This window comes from Cardiocondyla obscurior, linkage group LG07 (assembly GCF_019399895.1).
Source record: "Cardiocondyla obscurior isolate alpha-2009 linkage group LG07, Cobs3.1, whole genome shotgun sequence".
Lineage (NCBI taxonomy): Eukaryota > Metazoa > Arthropoda > Insecta > Hymenoptera > Formicidae > Cardiocondyla > Cardiocondyla obscurior.
The window spans coordinates 3,605,298-3,628,356 of record NC_091870.1 but is presented as its reverse complement, the minus strand read 5'-3'; the positions used below and the strand labels follow the sequence as shown (position 1 = coordinate 3,628,356).

Sequence of the window (23,059 nt, the reverse complement as noted above, 5' to 3'; positions counted from 1 at the left end):
CTCGACGTCTTTGACAGCGATATGATCACACTTTTCAAATATTCGCGTAGTCAGTTTCTTGGATTCGACTACCTCGGACGCATGCGCACAAACTAAGAGTATTATACTATACCGTGGCATGGGGCTGATGGAGGGAGCGCTAGGGCAAGCGGATTGAAATAAGCAGACAGTGAGCTCATGAATTCGATTGGTACGTTCTTTTAAATCTAAAAAAATTTACCAATCAAATGCAACAGCGGCTGTGCTATTGGAGGATCCACCCATTGTGTAACAGGCTTTGTTCAGACTGGAACGTCCAATCTAACCTAGCTACTTATAGATCGATGTAAATCGAATATTAAGATTTTTATCTACAATAAACTTGATACACAAACTAATAAATTAAATGGCACAAACTATGCTATCAGATCCCGAAATATAAACCAAAGAAAAAAAAAAAAAAAACGGCCAGGGTAGTGTGCCATTGCAGGTTAATGTTACAGAGGTATATATATATTGGATGTATATTAATATGATAAATAATAAATTTAGTAATGAGAATACATAATCTTGTTTTAGATTATGGGCAGGGCATGTTGCGTCTTAGGATGTCCTTCAGGAGGAGATGCTCCATCTCATCAGATTCCCAAAAACCCAGCTCTTTTCCAGAAATGGAAAGGCATGATTTACTCAGAAAAAATTCAACATTTGACTGATGAGCAGATAAGCAAATGTGCAGTATGTTATAGGCATTTTGCCGATGACGATTATTTAGTAACGTTCAGAGTAAGAAAATTGAAACGTGGGGTTGCACCTTCTTTGAATCTACCGAATAAGTCAGCTTCTAATATATTTGATGTTATTAAAAGTGATTCACAAGTATCGATTGCGACAAATACAAGCGTATTTCCTGCCAAAGGAGTAACAGATGTAACAGAAAATCAACAAATGACGGGAGTATCGGAAACAATTCAAATTTCACTATTTGAAGATACTGTAGAAGAAACAGGAGCCCCTTTATACAATCAGCCACCAATTTTACTAGACGAAGATACCAAACAAATTAATTTAGAAATGGCAGAAAGATTTAAATTAAAACTATTGAGAAAGAAACAAAAAAAGTTAGCTGCAGTACACTTACCTCTTCTTCGATTAAAAGAACAAGCTAAGCAGTATGAGAAAACGTCTACCATACAAAAATTGTTGTCCTTTCTCACGCCTACTGAAATAGCTTCTATTAAAACAAAAGTATTAAAATCAAAATATTCTCCTAAAGTATACGTAAGAGTTTACCACGATATTGCAAAACAAAAGGCCCTCAGTCAGTGTTAAATAAGAACATAAAAAATAAAAAATTTGTTACAAATTTTAAATATTACATTAGAAAATAAAAAAAAAAAAAAAAAAAAATATTACAAAGAAAATAAACGTAATTTAAATTTTTTTAAAGAAATCGCATAACATTTTTTTTCTGCTTTTTCACCAAGGTCTGAATTTACCCTTATAGGTATAAATTTATTTAAAAAATAATTTTTTTTTTTTTAATTTAACATTTCGTTAACACTTGCGCCATGCTTTATTTTCACTAGAAATACTCGGAATTTTCTACATTTAACATCGTGACGGTAGGTCGTGCTGTTTTTGCTATAATTCTGGCGTTACAACACTATGGTGGGACATCATGTTAGCAGAATATAGTTTAATAAGAATATAGAATGTACTGGTACATTCATGGTTAAATTTGCAGCATACTGTTAGTATTTTGCGATTTTTTTAAAGAATGTAATGCGACATTCTCTAATAACATTTGTAAAATAAGGATTAATCGTTTGTATTGTCATATTGCAGAGCCGTCAACTCTCAAAGTTGCATAGGTATCACCAGTATTGGTTCGTTAAACTGTGGAATATCCGTGTAAATGGACCACGTACGCTCGATACAATCAAAGATACCTGAAACAATGAATATATTTGCAACTAGTTGACAAAGCACTCCTTAACTTCTTCTCACGTATTACTTTTCGCATGCATTAGGAATATTTATAGATCTTTGCAATTCTGTAGAGTTAATTCTGATTCATTGAAAAATCCTGTCTTGAGATTTTAATCAGTTCTATTTCTGAACATAACAACAGAGTTTTTAAATAAATATAATGTGATCGCTTTAACATTTATATAATTTTCGTTTTTAGTAAATATTCGTCAATATTACGTATTATATATGCTTAATAATGTAGCAAATAAATATAATTGTATATCTGCTATCGATTTTAGATACCTAATGGAAGATAAAAACTAAAAGCATACCAGTGGCAATTGTTTTGATCTCGTCATCATTGCGACCAAACTCTTGATAGATCCTGTAATCTTTACCCGTCTGATCGCTAAGTACATTGATTACATCTTGGCGACATTGTACTGGTGGATGGTTTAAAACCGCTTCCATTCTTCCAATACTGCTGTCTATAATTCTGCCTTTCACCTCTTTTACTTTCAAACGTAAATATCTAAAATGCATTACGCGGAAGTGAGATAAATAATTATATATAATAGTATGCATTTACTTTAATATTCTATGCTTTATTATTATTGAAAGGAAATAAAGCAAACGAAAAATATCTTCAAAAAAATGAAAAAGATAATTGTGTATATAAATATATAAATTTATATGAAAGCATGTACTTGTTGCAATGCGATGTATTTTCGCCCGGACTGACAGTCAAAATGTTGAGTTGCGATTGATTGGCCTCTAACTCGGCTGGACCAACCTCGGCGTTATGAAACATCCGATCACCTTCCTGCTCGAGGAATGTCATATTCACTGAAAAGCCCTCCGCTGCCCCGTAACCCTCGTTCCTTAGCGTCTGTTGTGCTTGCACAAAGTTCTCCACGCCCAACAGAGCTCGTGTCAAGAAATATCGCGCTACAAACAAACGAAATTTCAATTAAATAAACGAAACGGCTCATGGATTTAAACCTCCTCCCTTATCCTTAAAAAAATTTTTTGAACAGCTAATAATTAGATTAAAGATATTTGGTAAAAAATAGTTAACATATTGTCGTAAAGAAATATAACTTACGAGTCTTGCCGGATCGTAGAACTGCAGCGCTGAGAGTATTAATGCTGTAAACGAGACCATGATTATTGTAGCCCATTGTGTAACCCGGTAAGAAACCAGCGTAACTCAATGATGTAAATTTTTCTTCTCTATAATTTGCTTCGATGACGTGAGCACTTACAAGATACCAATGATTCAGAGTGTCACTGAGAGCATCTTCGTTGTGACCTAGGATCTCCTGTTTTTTTTTTTATACGCATATCACGTAAACAAAAAAAAAACACAAACAATTAAATAAAGAAATATAAAGATAAAAATCTTATAAAATGTAATTAAACATACGAATATAAATAATATAATAATAGCAATTATATATGGAGAAAATAGAATATAACATTTTATATGTCAGGTATATACATTTTAAACTACATTATAATACACGTTTGTGTATTATAATAATATTAGACTGACGTCAAAAGTAAGGAATAAAAAACAAAAAAGTTTCCATTTAAAAATTAAGATTCACGATCAAGTATATTACGTCAAGTATCCATTTAGCGAAATTAATTGTATATCTTTACGCGAATTGCTGAACTAAGAGCATCAGCGTTAATTGGTATTCGATGACTAAACTTGAATTTATTTTACATAATAACGTATTAATTTTTGCTATACGTAATGCTATACGTATTCTACGAGATAATATAACGATACCAAGACTGAAATGTGCATTATAATAATTTAGTGCAGCTTTTAGTTCAAGATAATTTTTTTAATAAGAAAAATTGCATAACAAATATAGAAATATGTTCTATCAAATGCCTAAACAGGTATTTTGTCTTCCTTGAGCGAATATAATCCCTTAATCTCATTTAATACAAAATATTGGCTTAAATTCCGTAATATCTCATTTTCAAAACGATACTTATTATATGCAATAAGACATTCTACAGTTTGTTACAGTATATATTACACTTACATGTCCCGGCTGATTGCAAATTATGGTTGTACAACCAACGGGAAGTACAGCATTTCCTTCTATTCCAGTATCATTCGAAATAATGTCGTCCAGATGCATTAGAAACAGCTGTAATAATTGTTTAATTTAAAAATGCTGCAAATCGAAATTTAAGTTTTAACATTTAAGAATTATAGCAAAAAAGAAAAAAAAAAGTTTACAGAATTTTAATAAAATTAATTAAATTTTTAATTAAAGATATTAAAATAATAAATTTTAACTTTGTTGTCTCTATTAATTTTTACAACCGATAATTAAAATAATTACATCTTTGACCATATATGTAAGTAAAGTACTATCTTATTTCTTTTAATAATAAATTATTTTTCATACCTTGTAGAATGGCACGTTTGCACCGTCAGCTGTCCCTTCGATTTCCCTCAAATACTGTGGAAATTGTTTCTTGACTGCATCCAGAGTTTCATTATAAACATTTTTGCCTTGCTCAGTCGCGAATAATGGCAGGTAGATTTCGTTTAGTGGTGGATAGATATCTACAAAATCTTGGATCATCTTGGCAAAAGTTCGTCCCTAAGACAGAAAAGAACAAAAAACAAAAAAGAAATTAATTTATATACACATTGATTATTGCGGCATGATATCTATGTGGAGTAACAAGAATGTAATCCGGGTATGTGTCACATCAATGACCGTTCTCCTTTTCTCACTGTCTCTCCGCTCATACCTTATCACTTCGCACTTGTGCTAATCGGATTAATAATGCACTTTCTTAAATAGCGTGCATTGCATCAAAGTTCGTGCCTTCGAATCAGACACGAGAAAACTGCATTGCGAGTTGCATTGTCAATCGTAATTTACATACTTATCTGTATTTTATACGAACACAAGTGTCATTGTAAATTATAATAGCCACTGTATGACAAGTGTCTATTTCTCATGCGAGCCTATTTTCGTATAACAAAAATATAATAAAATGCAAATTGTAATAGGACGTTTAATTTGTCACTAAAAATAACTACATTAAATTTAAAATAATACAAGTAGGTAAAAAATTATTTTTTGTGACAGAATTGTTACAAAACGCGCACTATGGTGTGTTAATCTTAGTGGCTTAAGGCTCGCACGCGCAAAACATCATTCTTATTATCTATTTCGTTACTAATTATATATTGATGAAAAAAAAAAGACGTTTCTAATAAAATAAACTGTTGTCCATTCTTGTATTCCAAAAAAAATCTCTCAGAAAGGTAACATTTAATTTAGAAAACAGCACTTGTATATTTATAATATTTAATATAATCGTCGGATAAATATTAACTTAATAATTAATAATTCTTACAATGTCGAACCCAATCTCGTAGTGTGTTCCTCGAACGTGGATTATGGGAATGGCATTTCTGCGACCTATGCTTTTGATAATCGGCTTAATTTTGCACGTTTTAGTTGCCATGTCGATGTCGTGAAAACAATTAAATTGACTGGAAACGGAGTATTGTAAATAAAAAATAACCAAGGTATCAAACGCAGCACTATTTGCACAACTGATCTCTTCTATCTAACAACTTCATATGCCAGGAGCGATCACCGCGCGTCTGGCAGTTTACAGTCTTCGTGAGATAGGAAGACTTGCGAATGTCTCTTATCTGGCTTTCGTAGCTCACGTGAGCGTTTTACGTATTAGTATATGAACGGTGCAGCACTATTAACGAGAATATAAGAAATAAGAAAAAACAACGTCTTGCAGAGTGTGCTATCAATTATTATCTCAAAACAATCTCGAAGATAAATTCGCGGAGAAGGGGCCGCTAATGACTGCTTGAGAAGAAGTTTAATTAAAATTTATTAACGTCATTAACGTCATCCTTCTTTTTTTTTCGGGTCAATTTTTTACGATAAAAAATTTTTTATAGATTACAGCTTGAATAATGTAACTATTCAGAAACAGATTTAATTTTCTATTTACTTAAGTAAATAATTCCAAAAATATATCGCACATAATTGATTAATATTGTGACGCATACATTTTGTGATATTCACAGTAAAATAAAAATGATTTTATATTGTTAAGAAATAACGACACGCGTTGTCTTTCTCCGAAAATAATGTAGTTTTTATATCTGCAATTTTATAATGAATAACGGGAGAAAAGAAAAGGACAAAAAGCGAAAAAGTTATACCTCGGTTATATGCCATTATCTTGAATATGGCATTGCGTTAGAAATTAACTCCATTTATAGCGCCAGGGATTTTTAAATCATCACTCCTAAATCCAAATAAGTCGCATTTCGCAGAAAGATTTTATCCAAGGTTTTGCGTGGCAAATATTGAATTCAAGGATTGTTCCAAACAAAACGTGCACATTTTTGTTACTAAATCTGTCAAGGCTCATCTTTGTCTTCGCAAAATAGCTGTCAATGATTTTCATAAAGAAAACTTGGAAGGAAAACACATAACAATTAAAGAGACGATTACGTGGGTCAAGTTACTTTTTTATTCCAAGGTACTTACCTCATTGCACGTAGAAAGGCATACTTGATGTGTTTATCAAAATCCTTAAGACAAATTAACCAGGTTGACACACCTGTAAAAAAATAAAAGAATATCGATTATTATACATTCCTTTTAATTTAACATAACTTTTATTAAATTAACTAAAGATATTACAATAAAATCTAATGCATTACAGCGTAGCGTAAAGAAATAAGAGTAAAATCTTCGTCACCATCCTGACCTTCTGGCGAAGCCATGTAAAACGGGCAATAAATTGATTTAGTTCCATCAAAGGCAAGAATTTGCAAGCCGCATAAATTCCGATGAATCGTGATGTAACTTGCAGCTCAAACTTTACGTCAATGGACGTTATCAGAATACCTAAAAAAAGGAAACGTAACAAAAATTAATTTGTTTGCAAATGTGGAAACTACGCTATAATATGTTGAAGCTTTTAATGTAAGGTCCCAAAGCTTCAAGTAATAGAAGAAGTATAGTATGTCGACTAATAACGTGCTTAAAAACTTGTTTTTTTTTGACACGGTATTATATATAATCGCAGACGCATTAATTTATTCTTGGCTGCATGTAATCATCTACTAATTGCTGTTAGCTTATCGTCGCGCACCGACTCCGCCTATCACCTCCAAAGAATACTCGCCTTCACCTGCCGCACCCATTCCATATCTTTTTTGACGATCGTTTCCCTGGACATTTTAATTTATTATTCGACAACGGTTACAAGTTTTGCAAATTAAAATATAATTTCTTGTCATCGAATTCTTTTATTGTCTATCTGCAGTTAGTTTATCAGGTTCAAAGTTTGGTTTCGAACACCCTGTATATCATCTTCTTTCTTTTCCTTTTAAGGGTATTTTAAAATTATATTTCAATCGATAGCGACAAACGCTGCTGGAATAATATAAGATTAAAAACAATTAAAGTGTTTTATTAATTCCTTTGTGTACAAAGCTTAAAATAAAAAAAAAATCCACGAGTTTACAAATGGCATTGAATACTAACGAACAACAAATCTCAATAATTATTCAATTAAAAGATTAATGAGCCGTATAATCAGCTGGTTAATGAATAATTGCTTCGTGTCATTTTAATTCTTCGTGGGACAAAAGCAAGTCAGGCGTATTGATTGGAGATGGAGACGGGGCAGGTTTTTCGATCGACGAGTATTAAATTGAACCGACAGAGAGAGAGAGAGAGAGAGAGAGGGAGAGAGAGAGAGAGAGAGAGAGAAAGCGGATAAACATCGCGTCTCACATTAATTTTCATTTTCCTAGACTTTTTTCTTTTGGTTTTATGTATATACGTATACACACCCCTTGGGTATATGCAATACCTACTTATCTCTATTTATCTACCCTACTTACCCACCTACCTACCTACCTACCTATAACCTACGTACGTACTTACCTACCTATCTATAACCTACCTACCTACCGACCGACCGTCTACGTACGTACGTGACTACCAACTCACCTACCTACCTACCTTACAAATCAGACTTATAATTTCTGGGCAACGCAAAAGCCTACACCCCGAGCCCGGAGCCGGGCGAGGACTTGCCAAGCGCCAGCGAAATAGCAAGAGGAAGAAGGGCGCACGCGCGTACTCTTCCTGCCACCGTTAACGTCGACGTCGCGTCGACGTCGACGTCGACGTGACGGCGGCGAATACGTCGCCGCGGCAGCCGGGAGCAGGGAGGAAGGGAAAGGAAGCCTGTTTACCAGGATAACTGAATCCTTTTTCTCCTTGGCGGCGTCAGTTCACTGTCACGATACATTAACGGCGCATCCATCGCGGCGCGGCGGGCGTCCATATGATTGCGCATATATATACGTTCGTGCGCACAAACTATACATAAGCGCGCGCGCGCGGAACCCTTGGGCGCGTGCAACCCCGCGCACGCGAGAGCTCGATCCGTATTGCTGTGCATCGTGCGCGCGCCACGCGCCTATCACTATCCGCTTCGTTCCGCTCTCGTCCGTGTTAATTCGCGCGATTATTGCACTTTTTTTCATACCCCACCGTTGTCACCGTCGCCGTCAACGTCGCCGCCGCCGCCGCCGCCGTCGTAAATCGCAGTTGCCGATACATCCTCCGTGACGGGGTCTCCTCTTTTCACTTCCTCTTCCTGTTCGCAGCATAGAGACAGCCTATGTACGGTAGTGCTATCGCGCGTATCCCGATATCGTTCGGCAACAGGTGAGTCATACACTCTTGCGCTCTCTACCTATTCGCTTCGTACGATCTATATCGCATTTCGTTTGTTCTTTCATATTTTCGCACGAAGGTATATGTACGTGTGTAAAATAAATTATTACGTGCGCGGATGTGTGTGTGTGGGCGTGCGGATGCGGGGGTGTGTGTATTATGCATGTATTCGCATATATAAATGCACATAAATACGCACGTGTGCATTCCGTATGTTTTTTTTTTTTTTTTTTTTTTTTTTATTTAAATAATTGTTCCTCCCCTTTTTTTTTTTGCACAAGTCTCGATATTATTCGTGTTCGAATTTCGGTAACGTTGGTAGTTGGACGCGAAAAATATGGCCTCGCTCGCGATTTCATATAATACGTGATCGTGATAGCTGCGTTTACGTCAAGACATTTTTTTTTTCTTTTCTCAGATATTTACGTTAATCCTTGCTGAATTTTTGCAAATTTTTAGTCGCATTTGTGCAAAGACTAACGTCGAAGAAACATGACGGAGGTGGAACGCAAAAAAAAAAAAAAAAAAAAATGGTCAGAACTAGCAGGAGCAGGGTTAAGGTCACTGGAAAATTCGACGGGTTAACATTGGCCGCAGGATAACTGAGTCGAAAATCGGGGATAAATTAAACGAATGCATTCGTACGCTAACGCCTCGCGTTGATATCGATTTACTGGAGCAGATAACGCCCGTTAATGTCAATTCAACAAGAACGTATGGCAATTAGGACTTTATGAGGTGATATATTTTGTGAGAACGTAGACAAAAGAGAAATGTTTGATTCTCACGATAGAAGGGCAGATAACTGACAAAAGCGGGACAAGAAATACACGTGGCTCAGAAAAAGAAAAAAGTGAAGAATGTTTTTATCAGAAACTATATATTCTGCACGAGAGAAGTTCTTTGGAAACAGAAAAAACAGCCCCAAAGATGAGAAATTTTCTCTCTCTCTCTCTCTCTCTCTCTTTCTCTTTGTTTTTCTATCATTACATTTTAATCAAAATGAAGATGTACCTACACGTAGACATGTGCAAAGAATAGATAGCAAATGATAGTATGCATTTATACAATTTACATTCTTTTATGAATAATTAAGAGTAAATTCTTTTATACGAAACTATTATAACAATCCGAATATCCTCTTGAAGTTAGAGGATAATCTAAATACACGGTACACACAGTTGACAAGAAAATTGCATGATATTGCTAAGAGGTGTGTTTACTGATAAGCAAACTGCAAGTAAGACGTTTAACTGGAGTGAATAATGCAAGTTAAAAATGATTAAAATAATTTTTGAAATAAGCCTATTTGAAAGGATACTGACCCACATTTGAGAGTGAGTATATTTTTCTTTCCTTTTTTTTTTTAAATAAATAATTACGGTAGCTTTTTTATTTAGTTCTCTTTTAGTTTTTTTTCCCCCATGATTATCACACTCATTACGCGTTTAAAATATATTAATGCAATATAAGAAATATAATTGATGCTATAAAATGAGTGTTTCTTTTTGCGTTTAGAAGGTGCAATAATTACAATCGCCTAAAAACGAATCTCGTGTCAAAGGATACTATGTGGACGAACATTGAGATGATTTACTATATCATCCTCACCTTTCTCATATTTCTTAAAGCTACATTCTAATGCAGTCGTGATGTAATTTCGGTTTTAGCAGATAATAAACGGGTGAAGTCAACGCTGATTTATTAAAGAAGTCCTGATTGATTGATTCATCATGTTCGCAAAATCCAGAGGAAGCAGTACGGCACCGTGCGATTTACTTCCTGACCCGATACGCAATACATACGAGATTGGCAAACAATCAGCTACAGCTGGTCCGGAAAATGTCTGGCGTATATACGACGGCTATCGGAAGAAAGACAGGATGGTAATTAGTTATGAGAGAATTTTATTAGTTTTTTTAGTTTTATTTGAAGCAAAACCGATAATAATATTATATTAAATATATCAATTATCGTTAACATCCTATTACTGTCAATGTAAATTAATTTTAATTGTACATTAATTTTTTTTTAATCTGGTGCAATCTTTTTTTTTATAGATAAGAAAATATAAAATGCTGTGATTAAAACAAAAATTAAAAATTTAAATTAACCGGATTATTATAGATTCTAAAAGGATTTAAACGCGAAGACGAAGATATTAAATCTATTTCAAATTTAAAATATATTCAGCTGAAATAGGGTTCTGAATCAAGCAGAGAGCCGTCTTTAACGTTAATATGTCGAAGTCGTGATATTTTTTCGATTGAGAAGAATAAATTATAAGGATGAGATTATAAAAAAGCGATATTGAGGGAAATTTGAGCTATGAATTTAATATAGTTTTAAAAAAAAAAGTTAAATTTATGTAATTTGGACTAATCTTAAAGACATTCTCAAAGACGCCTCTCTATTTCATTTAAGACTTGGCCGAAAGATTTTTGTGGTTGAATTTAGAATTTAGCAGAACATGCTGATAATGGATAAATAAAGATTGCATGTATCTGCTTACTTGTAGGAGGTCTCAATCTTTTTATTCGACAAACGGTCTGTGGAAAAGTTGACCAAGCCAAAACGTCGAGAAACGGTCACGGACATTTTACGCGCGGGCGCCACTCGAATGGAGCGGTACTCGCATCCAAAGCTTCTTCAGGTACGTGCAAAAATCTATATCATGCTTAATTTATTCGAGTTATTTCGGTCATTATGCATATATCGTCATTTTACCATTTTTGCAAGCTACGCGTTATAGATCGATATTCTGTATGTATTTGAATGGCAATGTAGGCGTACAAAGTTGAGGAGTGCTCAGATACTCTGGCCTTCGCATCAGAGCCAGTCCTTGCCAGCTTGGCGAACGTTCTAGCATACAAAGAACAATTAGCAAACACCCTCGCGGCCCAATCCTCGGGGCCGATAGGCAAGCAGAATCATCCACCGGCCACTAGCCACCATCGTTCGGCCTTTATCAAAGAGTACGAGCTGCATGAATTGGAAATCAAGTACGGACTTCTACAGGTGAGAGAACGTAAAGAACAAAAAAAAAAAAAAAAATGTCCGATAAAATATTTTTTAAAAGATCATTAAAGCGTCTTAATAATAAATTATTTTTATAAGAACCGTAAATTATAAATGTACTTTTATGGAAATTATTGAATTTAATTAATGTTAAATAATTAAAGTGCCATTCAAATAACATTATAAACCTTTTTTTTTACAGATTACAGAAGCCTTATTATTTCTTCATGGTAACTGTAAGTTTCTTCATAGAAATGTTTGCCCAACGAGCATCATTATTACAAAGAGAGGCACATGGAAATTGTCGGGTTTTGAATTTATTGGTGAGTTTGATCTTTTTCTTTATCCTATAGATAGACGTAATAATTGGCGTTAACCTATGTTTAGTCGATACTATATTTTATCAAGTAAACTATATACTATGTATTTTCTTTGCTAGAGGGTGCCAAGGAGATACCGATAACTGTTCAATCATGGACGAAGCACATGCCGAAAATGACTCAACCAAATCTCGATTACATTGGTGAGATATTGCCAAGTTTGTCGTTATTGCATGCTTACATAAAGAAAGTTATTTCCATCGTGTGTTTTTTTCTTATTCTACATTTTGTTGACAAACGATTTATTTGTAACGTTTAATATGTTGCAGCACCGGAGGCGCAGCAGAAAAAACTTGCGAGTTTTTCCAGCGACATGTACAGCCTAGGTATGACTATATGCGCAATTTACAATCAAGGCAGGCCACTGATACAGGCCAATCACAGCTGCTCGGATTATCTCAAACAACTTGAGACCGTAAGTTAATCTGACTGTTAAATAAAATAAAATTTGTCAAACAAATTTTATTTCTTAATTTTTATTTATGGAATTTTATTCTTGCTGAATATTTGATTTAAAAAACAGTTTAACATTGAAGATGTTTAGACTATCGTTTTTTTTTTAACAGCTTGACGATCAAGTCACCGTTATTTTACCGTTGATACCGATACCACTTCGAGAAGCTGTGACGCGACTTCTACACAAGGACCCTAAGCAAAGGCCGACCGCTCAAGTTTTAACTATGATCAAGTTCTTTCAAGATCCGTTTGTGCATGCTCTGCAATTTCTTGACGTCAGTAAAATGAAGGATGTGCATCAGAAAGAACATTTTTATACAACAACGTTAAGAGAGCTCTTGCCGTATATGCCAAAGGTATGTACGAACATTAAAACGTTATGTAGCATTCAAGTTGATCTTATCATTAGAATAAATTAAAAAAATTAATTAGACGTCGCATCTCACGTGAGTTTTCCATTTGTGCAGAAACTGTGGTATCAACACATTTGGACATATCTTCACGCGGAATTACAAACGCAGGAAGTGCTATCGGCCGTGTTGCAACCAATGCTATTCATCATTCAAAGTAGCACGAAAGAGGAGTACGAACGAATCGTGTTTCCCACACTAAAGTACGTATTATATAGAACGAAAGTGGAAATAAACGTGAAACCACGCGAAATAAATCACGTCTCATCTTACCCTTTCTTCCGTTTCTCTTCTCTGCTCTCTCCTTGGCTGCTCTCTCTCTTTCTCTCCCCCCCTCTCTTTCTCTCTCTCTGTCTCTCTCTCTCTCTCTTCCTTTCTTCCTTTCTTTCGTTCCCGTAGACCTCTCTTCACCAATCGAAAGTCGATTCAGGGAACCGTGACCCTGCTGGAGAATCTGCATATCATCCTGGAAAAGACGCCCCAAGAATATGAACGCGAGGTGTTATCAATGCTATACATATCCTTCGAAAATTCGACCATTCAAGTGCGGGTAAGTAGGTTGATACTAAATGAGAAAAAATTAATATCGTTACACAATACTGTTATACAAATTTATATACGCGTTTCAAAATAAAAATGAATTAAACAACTTTAATTGCGATTCTGATAAAGCTACTATAGTGGTATACATAATTAATAAAATAAATTTGTATTGTATGATAATGATTATTTTATTTGTTTATTAGACGGCAGCGTTCGTAGCCGTGGCTCATGTGACGAATTATCTCGAGGATGATGCTATACGTAATGTAGTATTGCCGAAACTGTTGGATGCTTTTGAAAACAATTCGGCAAATGCTCGGGTGTTGATGGATGTAGTTCCGTGCATTTTAAGCCGACTTGAAAAGCAGAAGATAATTGACTGCATTCTACCTCTACTTTGTAAAGTAAAACTGCAAGAACCCGAGATCGTAGTACGGGTTGTAAGTAAGTGAAGTAAACCGATCATGTAACAAAATTATTTTGTCTGTGTCAATAATAACGAATTGTTCGTTTTACTAATTAAAAATATAATAAAATATTTACACACAAAAAAATAAGTCCATCCAAAAAATAAGAAATATTTTTCTTTAAAAAAAAAAAACTTACGTCTAATTGCTCTCGTTTATTTCGTATATTTCAGATATTTATAGATTGATGTTAACCGACAAGAAATACGGATTATCAGTTAATTGGATGGCGACGCATGCAATGCCTTCTCTGCTACCACAAACTGTGAATCCGAAGCTGAATCTTGAGCAATTTATATTGCTTCTTGAGGTACTACAAGATATGTTAAATAATATTGAAAGGCAAGTGCAATTAATACTAATTGTAAGATCGAAAAAAAAACTAATGTTTTTTTTTTATAATGTTTATATAATAATATTCTTTCATTTTTTATATTGCAGAAATCAAAAGAACAAGTTAACGCTCGACAATCTCTCATTACCAAGTCCCGACAAATCTCGACCTCTGCGACATCAATATAGCACTGACAATGTACATGTACCAGCGTTTAACATCCCGAACTTGCGCATCGAGCAACGCAAAACTTCATCGGCCGAAGATATGGCTAGAAAAAATAGCATTGGTACGAACAAAAACATAAGAATCTAAGCCGATATTTATGAGTCTAGAGTTAGAAACAGTTTTTAAAAAAATTTAATAATCCGAATTTACGAATACTAAAACAATATTTTCTTTGTGCATGCAGGATCCATATCGACGGCGTCTGCGGAAAATATGGCGCGAAAAAATTCAGTAGCTGGTAAGTAGAAATGACATTATTCTTTGCTTTTATGCGGATAAGTTATATGGAGACGTGACATTTCGTTTGTCCGAGATTGAATTATTGATTTAAGCGAACTGTAATATATTTGGTAATATTTTAGCGATGTTTGGCGGATGGTTCAATTCACCATCGACCAACGATAGTAATTTCTTGCGAGTTACCAACACATTCACCAGTAGACGACTGTCAGACAATACTTTGATGACACCGAAAATACGAATAGCACCGTCCTGTGCAAGTTCACCAGGTGGAACGCCCGGCACCGGTGGTGGTGGCGGTCTACCGATTCGTCGACACTCCAGCACCGGTCCTCAGGAACGACGTGGATCCAATATTAATTTATCTCCTCCCACGGTACATACATTATTTCTCTTTATCTATTGTAATTTGCACGTCGCGAAATAATCTCGTAACACGTACAGAGAGTGATTAGAAAATTAATAACGTACAATTTTTATTTATTAATATTAACCGAAAAAGCGAAAAATTAAATAAAATTATCTTTTTATTTCTCACACTTATTTATATTTTTATAATTTATCACATTTACCTAGAGTGCGTGCATCAGCTTAGTAATATACGTCACCTTCAGACTGAAGTATAATTGATCCCATGCAATGACAGTTATCGAATTTCTTCGGTACATGAAATGTTCTAACAGTAAAAGTGTGTTGAAAAAGTTTGTTTCTCAATATTAATTTTCTGTTTCGTGCATAAAAATCGACGCGCTATTATTCGATTGAAGTTAATTAAATCAAATAAAACATTGAATTTGTTTGTAGGGAATGCCTATCACAAGTAGCAGTGTGCCCTATCTGCTCAGTTCGAGTTTAAACAGTATTCGCGGTTCAAGACGACCGTCTGTGTCCTCGACGTCGTCGCAGCAGGGACTTGGACTACTACAGCAGGTTGGCTCCAGCATGGTAAGACAACTACCCCCCATCTGCCTGAACCTGAATGGACCACCACCACCACCAACACTCTCTCCATCACTCCAGCTACCGGGACAGCATTCCCACTGACCTTCCGTTACAGTGTAAGAATATTCTCTAAACCTTAAATCGATTCGTGTTTGCTGCTCTTTCTCTCCGATTTGATCTGGTGAGGCATGATTACGCACATTAACAATCGGACGCAGCAGTATATCTCAATCGGATACGTTTTCGATTTGTATGCACTCGAATCTGTATGATAATCAGGTCAGTATCTGAATGAGGGTCTCCGAATAAAGCTCGCGTGCAAATAAGTCTGTTTCTAATCGAATTACAGCCGATTCGGGAATACCATCGTGTTTGATTATTAATATACGTAATCGAGACATTCCTAATTTTATCATTCCCACGCCTTATCCTCGGATTAGATTTTCTCTCTGCTCTCGATAATTCGGAGAGACTGTCGCGAAGGTATTGAAATATTGATCGGAACGGTCCTCTATCAACGACTGATTCTAAGTACTATTTTAAACGAATCTTTTGTATTAAGAGATATTTCACTGAAACTCGCATTTTTCCGAGACTGATTGTTAACGCAATTCCTTTCTATTGCCGCGAAAGATGTCTCGCGTACATCATTTTGAAAAACAGCGAAGCGTAAAGGACGTTTCTCTCTTTTCTCATGTTACAGTATCAATTCTTCAACAGACAACCCGAAGCGTGAAGTGCCAATGACCGTCATTGAACAAAATTCAAAGAAAATCGCAGGAATCGTGGACTCTCTAACTAGCTTGCATCGTCCTTCTTGCACGCTCGGCCAATCATAAGAAGAAGAAAAAAAGAACGTGATAATGAATCACGTAAGTTCCACATCTAAAAAGCCGTTTTGGCGAACAAAATGTAATAAGACTAACACTGATTTTTCTTTTACTCAACTTTACAGTCCCAAATAGATGTAAAGCTCTTTCTCTTTCTCTCTCTCTCTCTTTCTCTTTCTTTCTCTCTCTCTCTCTCTCTCTCTCTCCGAAGATTAAGTATTTAATCTATATCTCGGAAATAAATCACAAATCCATAGGAAATACAAAGCGCTTCTCGCTATGACTTAAGCTGTATTTAGCGGAGGAAACAATTGAATGGGCAGTTAGTAATTTCTGTAACGTAATTAATTTTTACATTTATTTTATTTTATTTTTTTTTTTAAGTGTAAAAACCAGTCCTAATAAAGACTTACTAATCTGCTTTCTCCGTTAAATGTAACTTTAGTCTTTGGTGTCTAGTTTCAAATCGTACGAAAAAATTACGAATACGAAAATGACGCTGCGCATTTACTGATTGGCATATAATCTGAGATCTAAGAAATATATATCGATCATTAAATGCATTAATTTTTCGTACAGTTCGAGAATAGAGCCTCCAATGGGATTGGAATCAAGCAAACAAACTAATACGAATAAATTTAAACTTACTTCGACAAGTATTTTTAATTCTATTTGCACTTGTCGAAGTAAAAATCCATTCGCGTTTATTCGTGCTTGCTCACTCGGTTCAAGTTCACTTAATGCGTGTACAATCTTACCTATTAATATACATATACATATACATATATATATATTGTTATATACACAAATATAATCTATGGCCGACAAGATCGCAAATCGATGGCCACAAATTAATTCAGGAAAACTCTACCTGCTATTCGTACTGGGCTAATAATCGCACCGTGTGCATTTTCGCATGTATCACCTTCGTCGCTACGTAGTGGCAACGGGGGATTCAGGGATAGATAATTTAAAGTATGTTTGTAGCAAATATGCTCGGACACTCTGGAATGCGTAAGAAGACGTTGGTCGACTCCATAAACTGGTCTAAAGTATATACAGTAATCAATTTATTAAAGTGAAATTAATCATCGATCTGTATAATCGATTAATCAATACATATATTAAGATTAATCGTATGCAAAACTTTTCCTTCTTATGTCATTAGAAATTAAGAATTAAATCGTCTCGTGTTTAAAGGCTTAATCACATTAACAATTGACGATCGACGATTAACAATTGTTGGATTATGTTTAGAGTTATGATTTGTTGCAATCACGATAATTAACCGTGTATATTTTGTATTTGACATAAAATCCATCCATCGAGTAAGAATGCTAAGAAATTTATTGGCAATGTCTGCATATACGAGTACTAATATTATTTATTATAAGACTTGCTGAGTGCAATAAAAAAAAAAAATATATATATATATATATATCAATAAAGATAGTGTGATTAGGTCTAAACACTCAATGTGGCCGTCCGGCTTTGAACTCAATTTATCTGGGTCAATAATTATTCGTTAAAAAGCAATTAAGAACTACCTGAGTTTCGTATTTTTAACAGCTAAGCCAGAGATATTTGGAGTCACAACGTCTAATTTATTTCATCAATATTTGATTTCATCAACGTCAATCCCATACAGCACAAAAATATTAGAAGTACATTGTTTGAACGTTTTATTGTAACTTTGTAACATTATGTGGAAATTGTGAAACGTTTTTTCTGCAACAATCGTTGTGAGATTATAAAGAGGAAACGTTAAAATGTCCGTCCTCGGAAACATTACTGTGAAACATTGCAGCAACGTTGAAACGTGTGCCAAAAACAATGTAAAAAACAAAAAAAAAGGAACATATCAGTATCAAAGCTTTCGAAAACATTTACTATCAGATTTCTGTAAATAGAAACCGTGATAATTTTATGAATGTACCTGTAATTGATTGTAAATGAAAAACTTTAACTACGTCTTCGTAATATTTTATTGTGACTTAAATGTTACAAAGTTCTTATAACAAAGCTGAGAGCTTTTGTGCTGTATGGGATTATTCTATGTCTTCTTACGAGTGTTTGTACCACTTTTGTGGAACACTCTGTATATATAGAGTGTCCTAAGCAAAGTTTTAAAGCCAACAGCTATAGGTAGATAATGTGCAACTGAGACGAAAGGTCGTGTATAATTTTGCAAAAATTTTTTGTGGTTACTGAGTAATCAATTAAAACGTCGGAGTTTTGCAAAATGGTGCATGCTCTTTTATCTCGGTTTTATATAATCTATCTATAGCTCTTGCAGCTTTAACACTTTGCATGAGATACGTGTGCATATCTTTCAGAAACTGATTGTTCTAACTTCTCGATAACTTTACTTGATAGATGACCTATATGTCTTAGTTATTTTGAGAAAAAAAAAAAGAAAAAAAAAAGATAAAGACAGATGCATATTTACCTGATAGGTAAAATTACCAACAACCGGCCTTTAGTCATGTATGGACACAGAATAAATATTTTTCTCGTCAATATATATATATTTATCCATACATAATAATTTAGAAATATAATATGTAGGGTGTCATAATTATTGGACCACCTGTTAAAGTAGATAGATCAGATTAAACTAAGTTGAAAAATCCTTTACTGAGTTTCTCAATTATTAAGAGAAACTAAAACTCTTGATATTTACCATTGCGATTATATTAGATAGTGATGTAAGAAGTAAAAAAATTATACGCTAAAAATTTTTGCGTTCTTCTTTTTTTAAATATAAAAATATTTAGATACAAATATACATTAGATTGACTAGGGTGAATAAATGTTAACTATCGAGAAACTGTGGTTCGATAGTTCCCAAAGTTCTTGTTATTCGCACTCTTATTAAAGGATCTCTATTAGATTGTGACTTCTTGTGAAATCTCCAAATACACATATCTTCAGATCTTTATGAATAAATAACTCATCAATTTTTTTGTCAAATCGCTAAAACGGTAAAGGATTTTTTTTTTTCAGTTTTAATCGTTCTAACTGCTTACGAAAGATAGTCCAATATTATCATGTAGCCTGTATATTATTGTAATAATGGCGTTCGCGCATACTCGTCGAATACGTGTTTAGCTACGCCGTCAGTTGTCAATTGTCACCCTACACAATCACTAAATCTTAAGGTAGCTTTTATAAACTCAGGCGATGTGTTGTGCAAAAAGAGATAACGCACACTTTTTACATATACACGGTGGCATAAAGGGTGTATCAAAGAGGGAAAACGTTTTTTTCCCCGTAGGAAAAGTATCGCCCACTACCACTTAGTAAAATTTTGAATTTTATATTACGTATACCACAGACTTTTAGTGGGATTATCCTCGGTTGCAGTCAGTAACTTACTCCTCATGGTCAAAAGGCTGATTCATTCTACTGTAATTTACAGAATAATCCACGTATTTTTTAAATTTGTTCATAAGACGGTAGACCTTAGTAACGCAATCAAATAAGTCCCATACAATTTTACATTATTTGCAATAAACGGATAAAAATGATAACTATCATATTTATTCTAATAGTAAGTTATATTGGCTGAATATCGATTTTCTTGGGACTACTTTGGCCAATATTTTTCTATGTAACGTCAATATTGGTCACAAAATAAATTGTAATATAAATTTATAAATTAAAAGCCAATGATATAAAATATTAAATAATATACGGCGCTATTTCTATAAGATTCATACATCAACGCATGTAAGAATATCCGTAAATGAATTGTTCGGAAGTTTATCTAAACGGGGGAGATAGTAACACCTTGAATACTACTGAAATGCAAAACTTATATAGCTTATTTTTGTAAAAAAAAAAGGAAGAAAAAAAAAAGACAGTTTTGACATAATGATACAAAGCAGAAATAAGATTTTCAAATATTACACAATATTTAACATGTTTAATATCGGTTAAATCAGAAAAGACATTCATCTTTTTATATCGGACCGATATTGGAAATCAATTTATATATACAATATACATTTAAAATATTTGCATTATTTTTCAGTATTACATTAATATATTGTGCTATTATGATAGTGACAAAAATAAAAAAAGTTTCTTTAATTTTCATGTCTACAGTTTAGGCTTGACGTATTGGATCTTTAGAAATAACTTTAAGTGTATACTTGTCTTAATAAGAGAGTCAAAAGCGAAAATTGTAATTAAATTATGGAAACTCAAGGTGAAAAATTAAATCGTTAGTTTCATAGTTGTTTTTCGGTATCTATGGTGTTTGATCTTGGTTTTCGTAATTTTTTTATTAAAGATTCTTTAATAAAACGCAAATAGAAAGAGATAACAATTTATGCACATGGCATTTCACGTATAAAAAAAAGATAAATTAATTTTTTACACGTTTTAACTGGATGTTAACTTGTCGTTTCATTTTTTTTTTTTTTTTATTCGTTTTCATGGTCGGAACAGTTTATATCAGAAAATTGTACCCACACCAAAATCACGTTTGATTATAATCCCTGTTTATAATTAAATCTCAACGCAATTAAAAGCGAAAAAGTGTTTGTTTAAGTGTACCTATTGTTCTAACTATTGATGTAAAATTATACAAAGTTAAGTGTCCTTAATATTAAGCACACCCTGAGATACATGCGCGCGCGTGTGCGCAACGTATACCTACTTACAATTAGTAAAATTAAGATAAGATGGTTATAAAAGACACCGAGAGGCCTCTCTCTCTTTCTCTCTTTCTTACCTCCGTCCTCTTTCTCTTCTCCTACCCCTCTCTTTTCTCCTGTCCCTTTATCCACTTTCAACCTCTCTCTCTCTCTCTCTTTTTTTTTTTTTTTTTTTTTTTACATATTTAGAATTAAGTACACAAAATGGAGAAAAGAGATATCAAAGTGTGATTATTGTATGTGCAATTTCAGACAATCACGGACAATCATTTTTACGTATCAAGAATTACTGTTCTGATATAATTATACATTATTATTATAGATGTACGACACAAATTTTTTTTGTTCTAATAGAACAAATTTGGACGAGAAATCTTTATCGCAGCTTAAAACGTGACAGTCGGAAGATTGATTGATCGACGTTTGTAACTCGTCCACATGTACATGCTTCGAGAAAAGCAACCTACTTGTCTGTTTTTATCAATTATAAGTCACGCATACACAAAAAGTCGTTAATTTATTAAGTTACTCTTAGAAAGTGATCTAATGAATCTAGATGAATATTTAAAAAGAGATTATGCGACTCAAAGTATTAATTTAAGAAAACAAAAGCTAATCCCCACACGGCCTAAAAATCGGATAAACACCGCTACTGCATACTATAGCTACGTATTTATATTTCGTTCGTTAATCTAAGATACGATTCTTATTCATAGACTTCAAAAGCTTCTTCTGTTCATAACTTATTAATGATCAACGTGTGACAATTGAAATTTATTCTAGCTTACCAATGAAAGTAACATTGTGAACATATGTCAAGATCGAAGTCATTGTGGGTGGGCTTTCCTTTCGGTATATTTATCCAAAATTAATGTGAGAAAAATTGCAAATTAAAATACTCTCTAAATCATATATACTATAAAAAGATAAAGATAAATATTTTTTATTTACGAACCATGAATATAAATTTTTTGAAATTGTAGAATCGAATACATTCTGAAAATTGCAATTTTATTGCATACTAAATATATATATATATATATATATATATATATATATATATATATACATATAAAAAATAAAAAAAAAAAAGAGTAAAGTAACGTATTTTAAAGAAGCAACCCCGTATGAATTAAATATCATGCACCTTTAGAATAAATTAATAATATGTATAGAGATAAATGTATTAAAGGAGAATATTTTTAATGTAATACGTCAAACATTTTGAATGTATGTTACACTTGAGAATATTTTGTATAGATAATCCAATTCTAACTTTCACTGTACACTTCTAATTTGTATCGAGATAGTATACACGTTTAAAAGACGTCTGAAATATTGATAGGTGTCTTATGAATAACTTTCAGACGTCTTTTGGATAGGTGTGATATATCTAGGTACTAATATAATCAGCTTTATTCTTCTTTCCTTCATTAACATCTCTTATTGAAATTAGGTACGCAGATATAACTATTTTTATCGGCGCGTTTCTCAAACGGCGAATTATTGTTAGCATAGAAATTCTCTCGCATAGTAAAGGTATTCATCTAGCGAGTAAAATGCTCAACCGAATAACCCCCATCAAGATTATGTGTTCAGAAATGATACATTACACTCTCTGCGACATCGTTAGCGATATGATAGCATTCAAAGATTTATTCAGAGAATAATGCGACCCTTCTATTAATTATATACATGTAATTATAAATGTATATTTCATGTATTCGTTTTTAAAAATACAGTAAAATTACCATTGTATCGAGATAACTGAAAATTTATACCCGACGTATCCAATTAAATTTTTTTTCTTTA

The 23,059-nt window shown here is 33.6% G+C and overlaps 3 protein-coding genes across 14 annotated transcripts; 2 read left to right on the top strand and 1 right to left on the bottom strand.

The window, feature by feature from the left end:
* Positions 1-127: 127 nt before the first annotated feature.
* On the top strand, positions 128-2,287 carry LOC139103961 (uncharacterized). Its single transcript, XM_070659158.1, has 2 exons — positions 128-484; positions 559-2,287. Exon 2 carries the CDS (start codon positions 562-564, stop codon positions 1,309-1,311), a length of 750 nt encoding a protein of 249 aa, XP_070515259.1. The 5' UTR covers positions 128-484; positions 559-561; the 3' UTR covers positions 1,312-2,287.
* Tan (C45 family peptidase tan) lies at positions 1,664-8,364 on the bottom strand. Of its 5 annotated transcripts, none has more exons than XM_070659139.1 (10): positions 8,249-8,364; positions 6,748-6,887; positions 6,525-6,597; positions 6,194-6,449; positions 4,389-4,586; positions 4,017-4,124; positions 3,059-3,275; positions 2,661-2,901; positions 2,286-2,485; positions 1,664-1,931 (listed from the first exon to the last, which is right to left on the bottom strand). In XM_070659139.1, the coding sequence occupies exons 5-10, from the start codon at positions 4,566-4,568 to the stop codon at positions 1,840-1,842; spliced, it is 1,038 nt and encodes a 345-aa protein (XP_070515240.1). In that variant the 5' UTR covers positions 4,569-4,586; positions 6,194-6,449; positions 6,525-6,597; positions 6,748-6,887; positions 8,249-8,364; the 3' UTR covers positions 1,664-1,839. The 5 variants fall into 5 exon arrangements, with proteins under 5 accessions (XP_070515240.1, XP_070515241.1, XP_070515238.1 ...); XM_070659140.1 differs by lacking the exon at positions 8,249-8,364 and adding an exon at positions 8,013-8,092; XM_070659137.1 differs by lacking the exon at positions 8,249-8,364 and having other exon boundaries at positions 6,748-8,005.
* Positions 8,365-8,424: 60 nt separating this feature from the next.
* Positions 8,425-23,005, top strand: Bma (SCY1-like protein bma). 8 transcript variants are annotated; one of them, XM_070659074.1, is made up of 18 exons: positions 8,425-8,726; positions 9,195-10,072; positions 10,409-10,621; positions 11,254-11,388; positions 11,523-11,753; positions 11,956-12,076; positions 12,193-12,276; positions 12,403-12,548; positions 12,700-12,945; positions 13,057-13,202; positions 13,399-13,549; positions 13,746-13,986; positions 14,183-14,351; positions 14,451-14,632; positions 14,756-14,809; positions 14,934-15,187; positions 15,616-15,869; positions 16,457-23,005. In XM_070659074.1, the coding sequence occupies exons 3-17, from the start codon at positions 10,469-10,471 to the stop codon at positions 15,853-15,855; spliced, it is 2,553 nt and encodes an 850-aa protein (XP_070515175.1). In that variant the 5' UTR covers positions 8,425-8,726; positions 9,195-10,072; positions 10,409-10,468; the 3' UTR covers positions 15,856-15,869; positions 16,457-23,005. The 8 variants fall into 8 exon arrangements, with proteins under 8 accessions (XP_070515175.1, XP_070515176.1, XP_070515178.1 ...); XM_070659075.1 differs by having other exon boundaries at positions 9,154-10,072; XM_070659077.1 differs by lacking the exon at positions 9,195-10,072.
* The last annotated feature ends 54 nt before the right edge of the window (positions 23,006-23,059 follow it).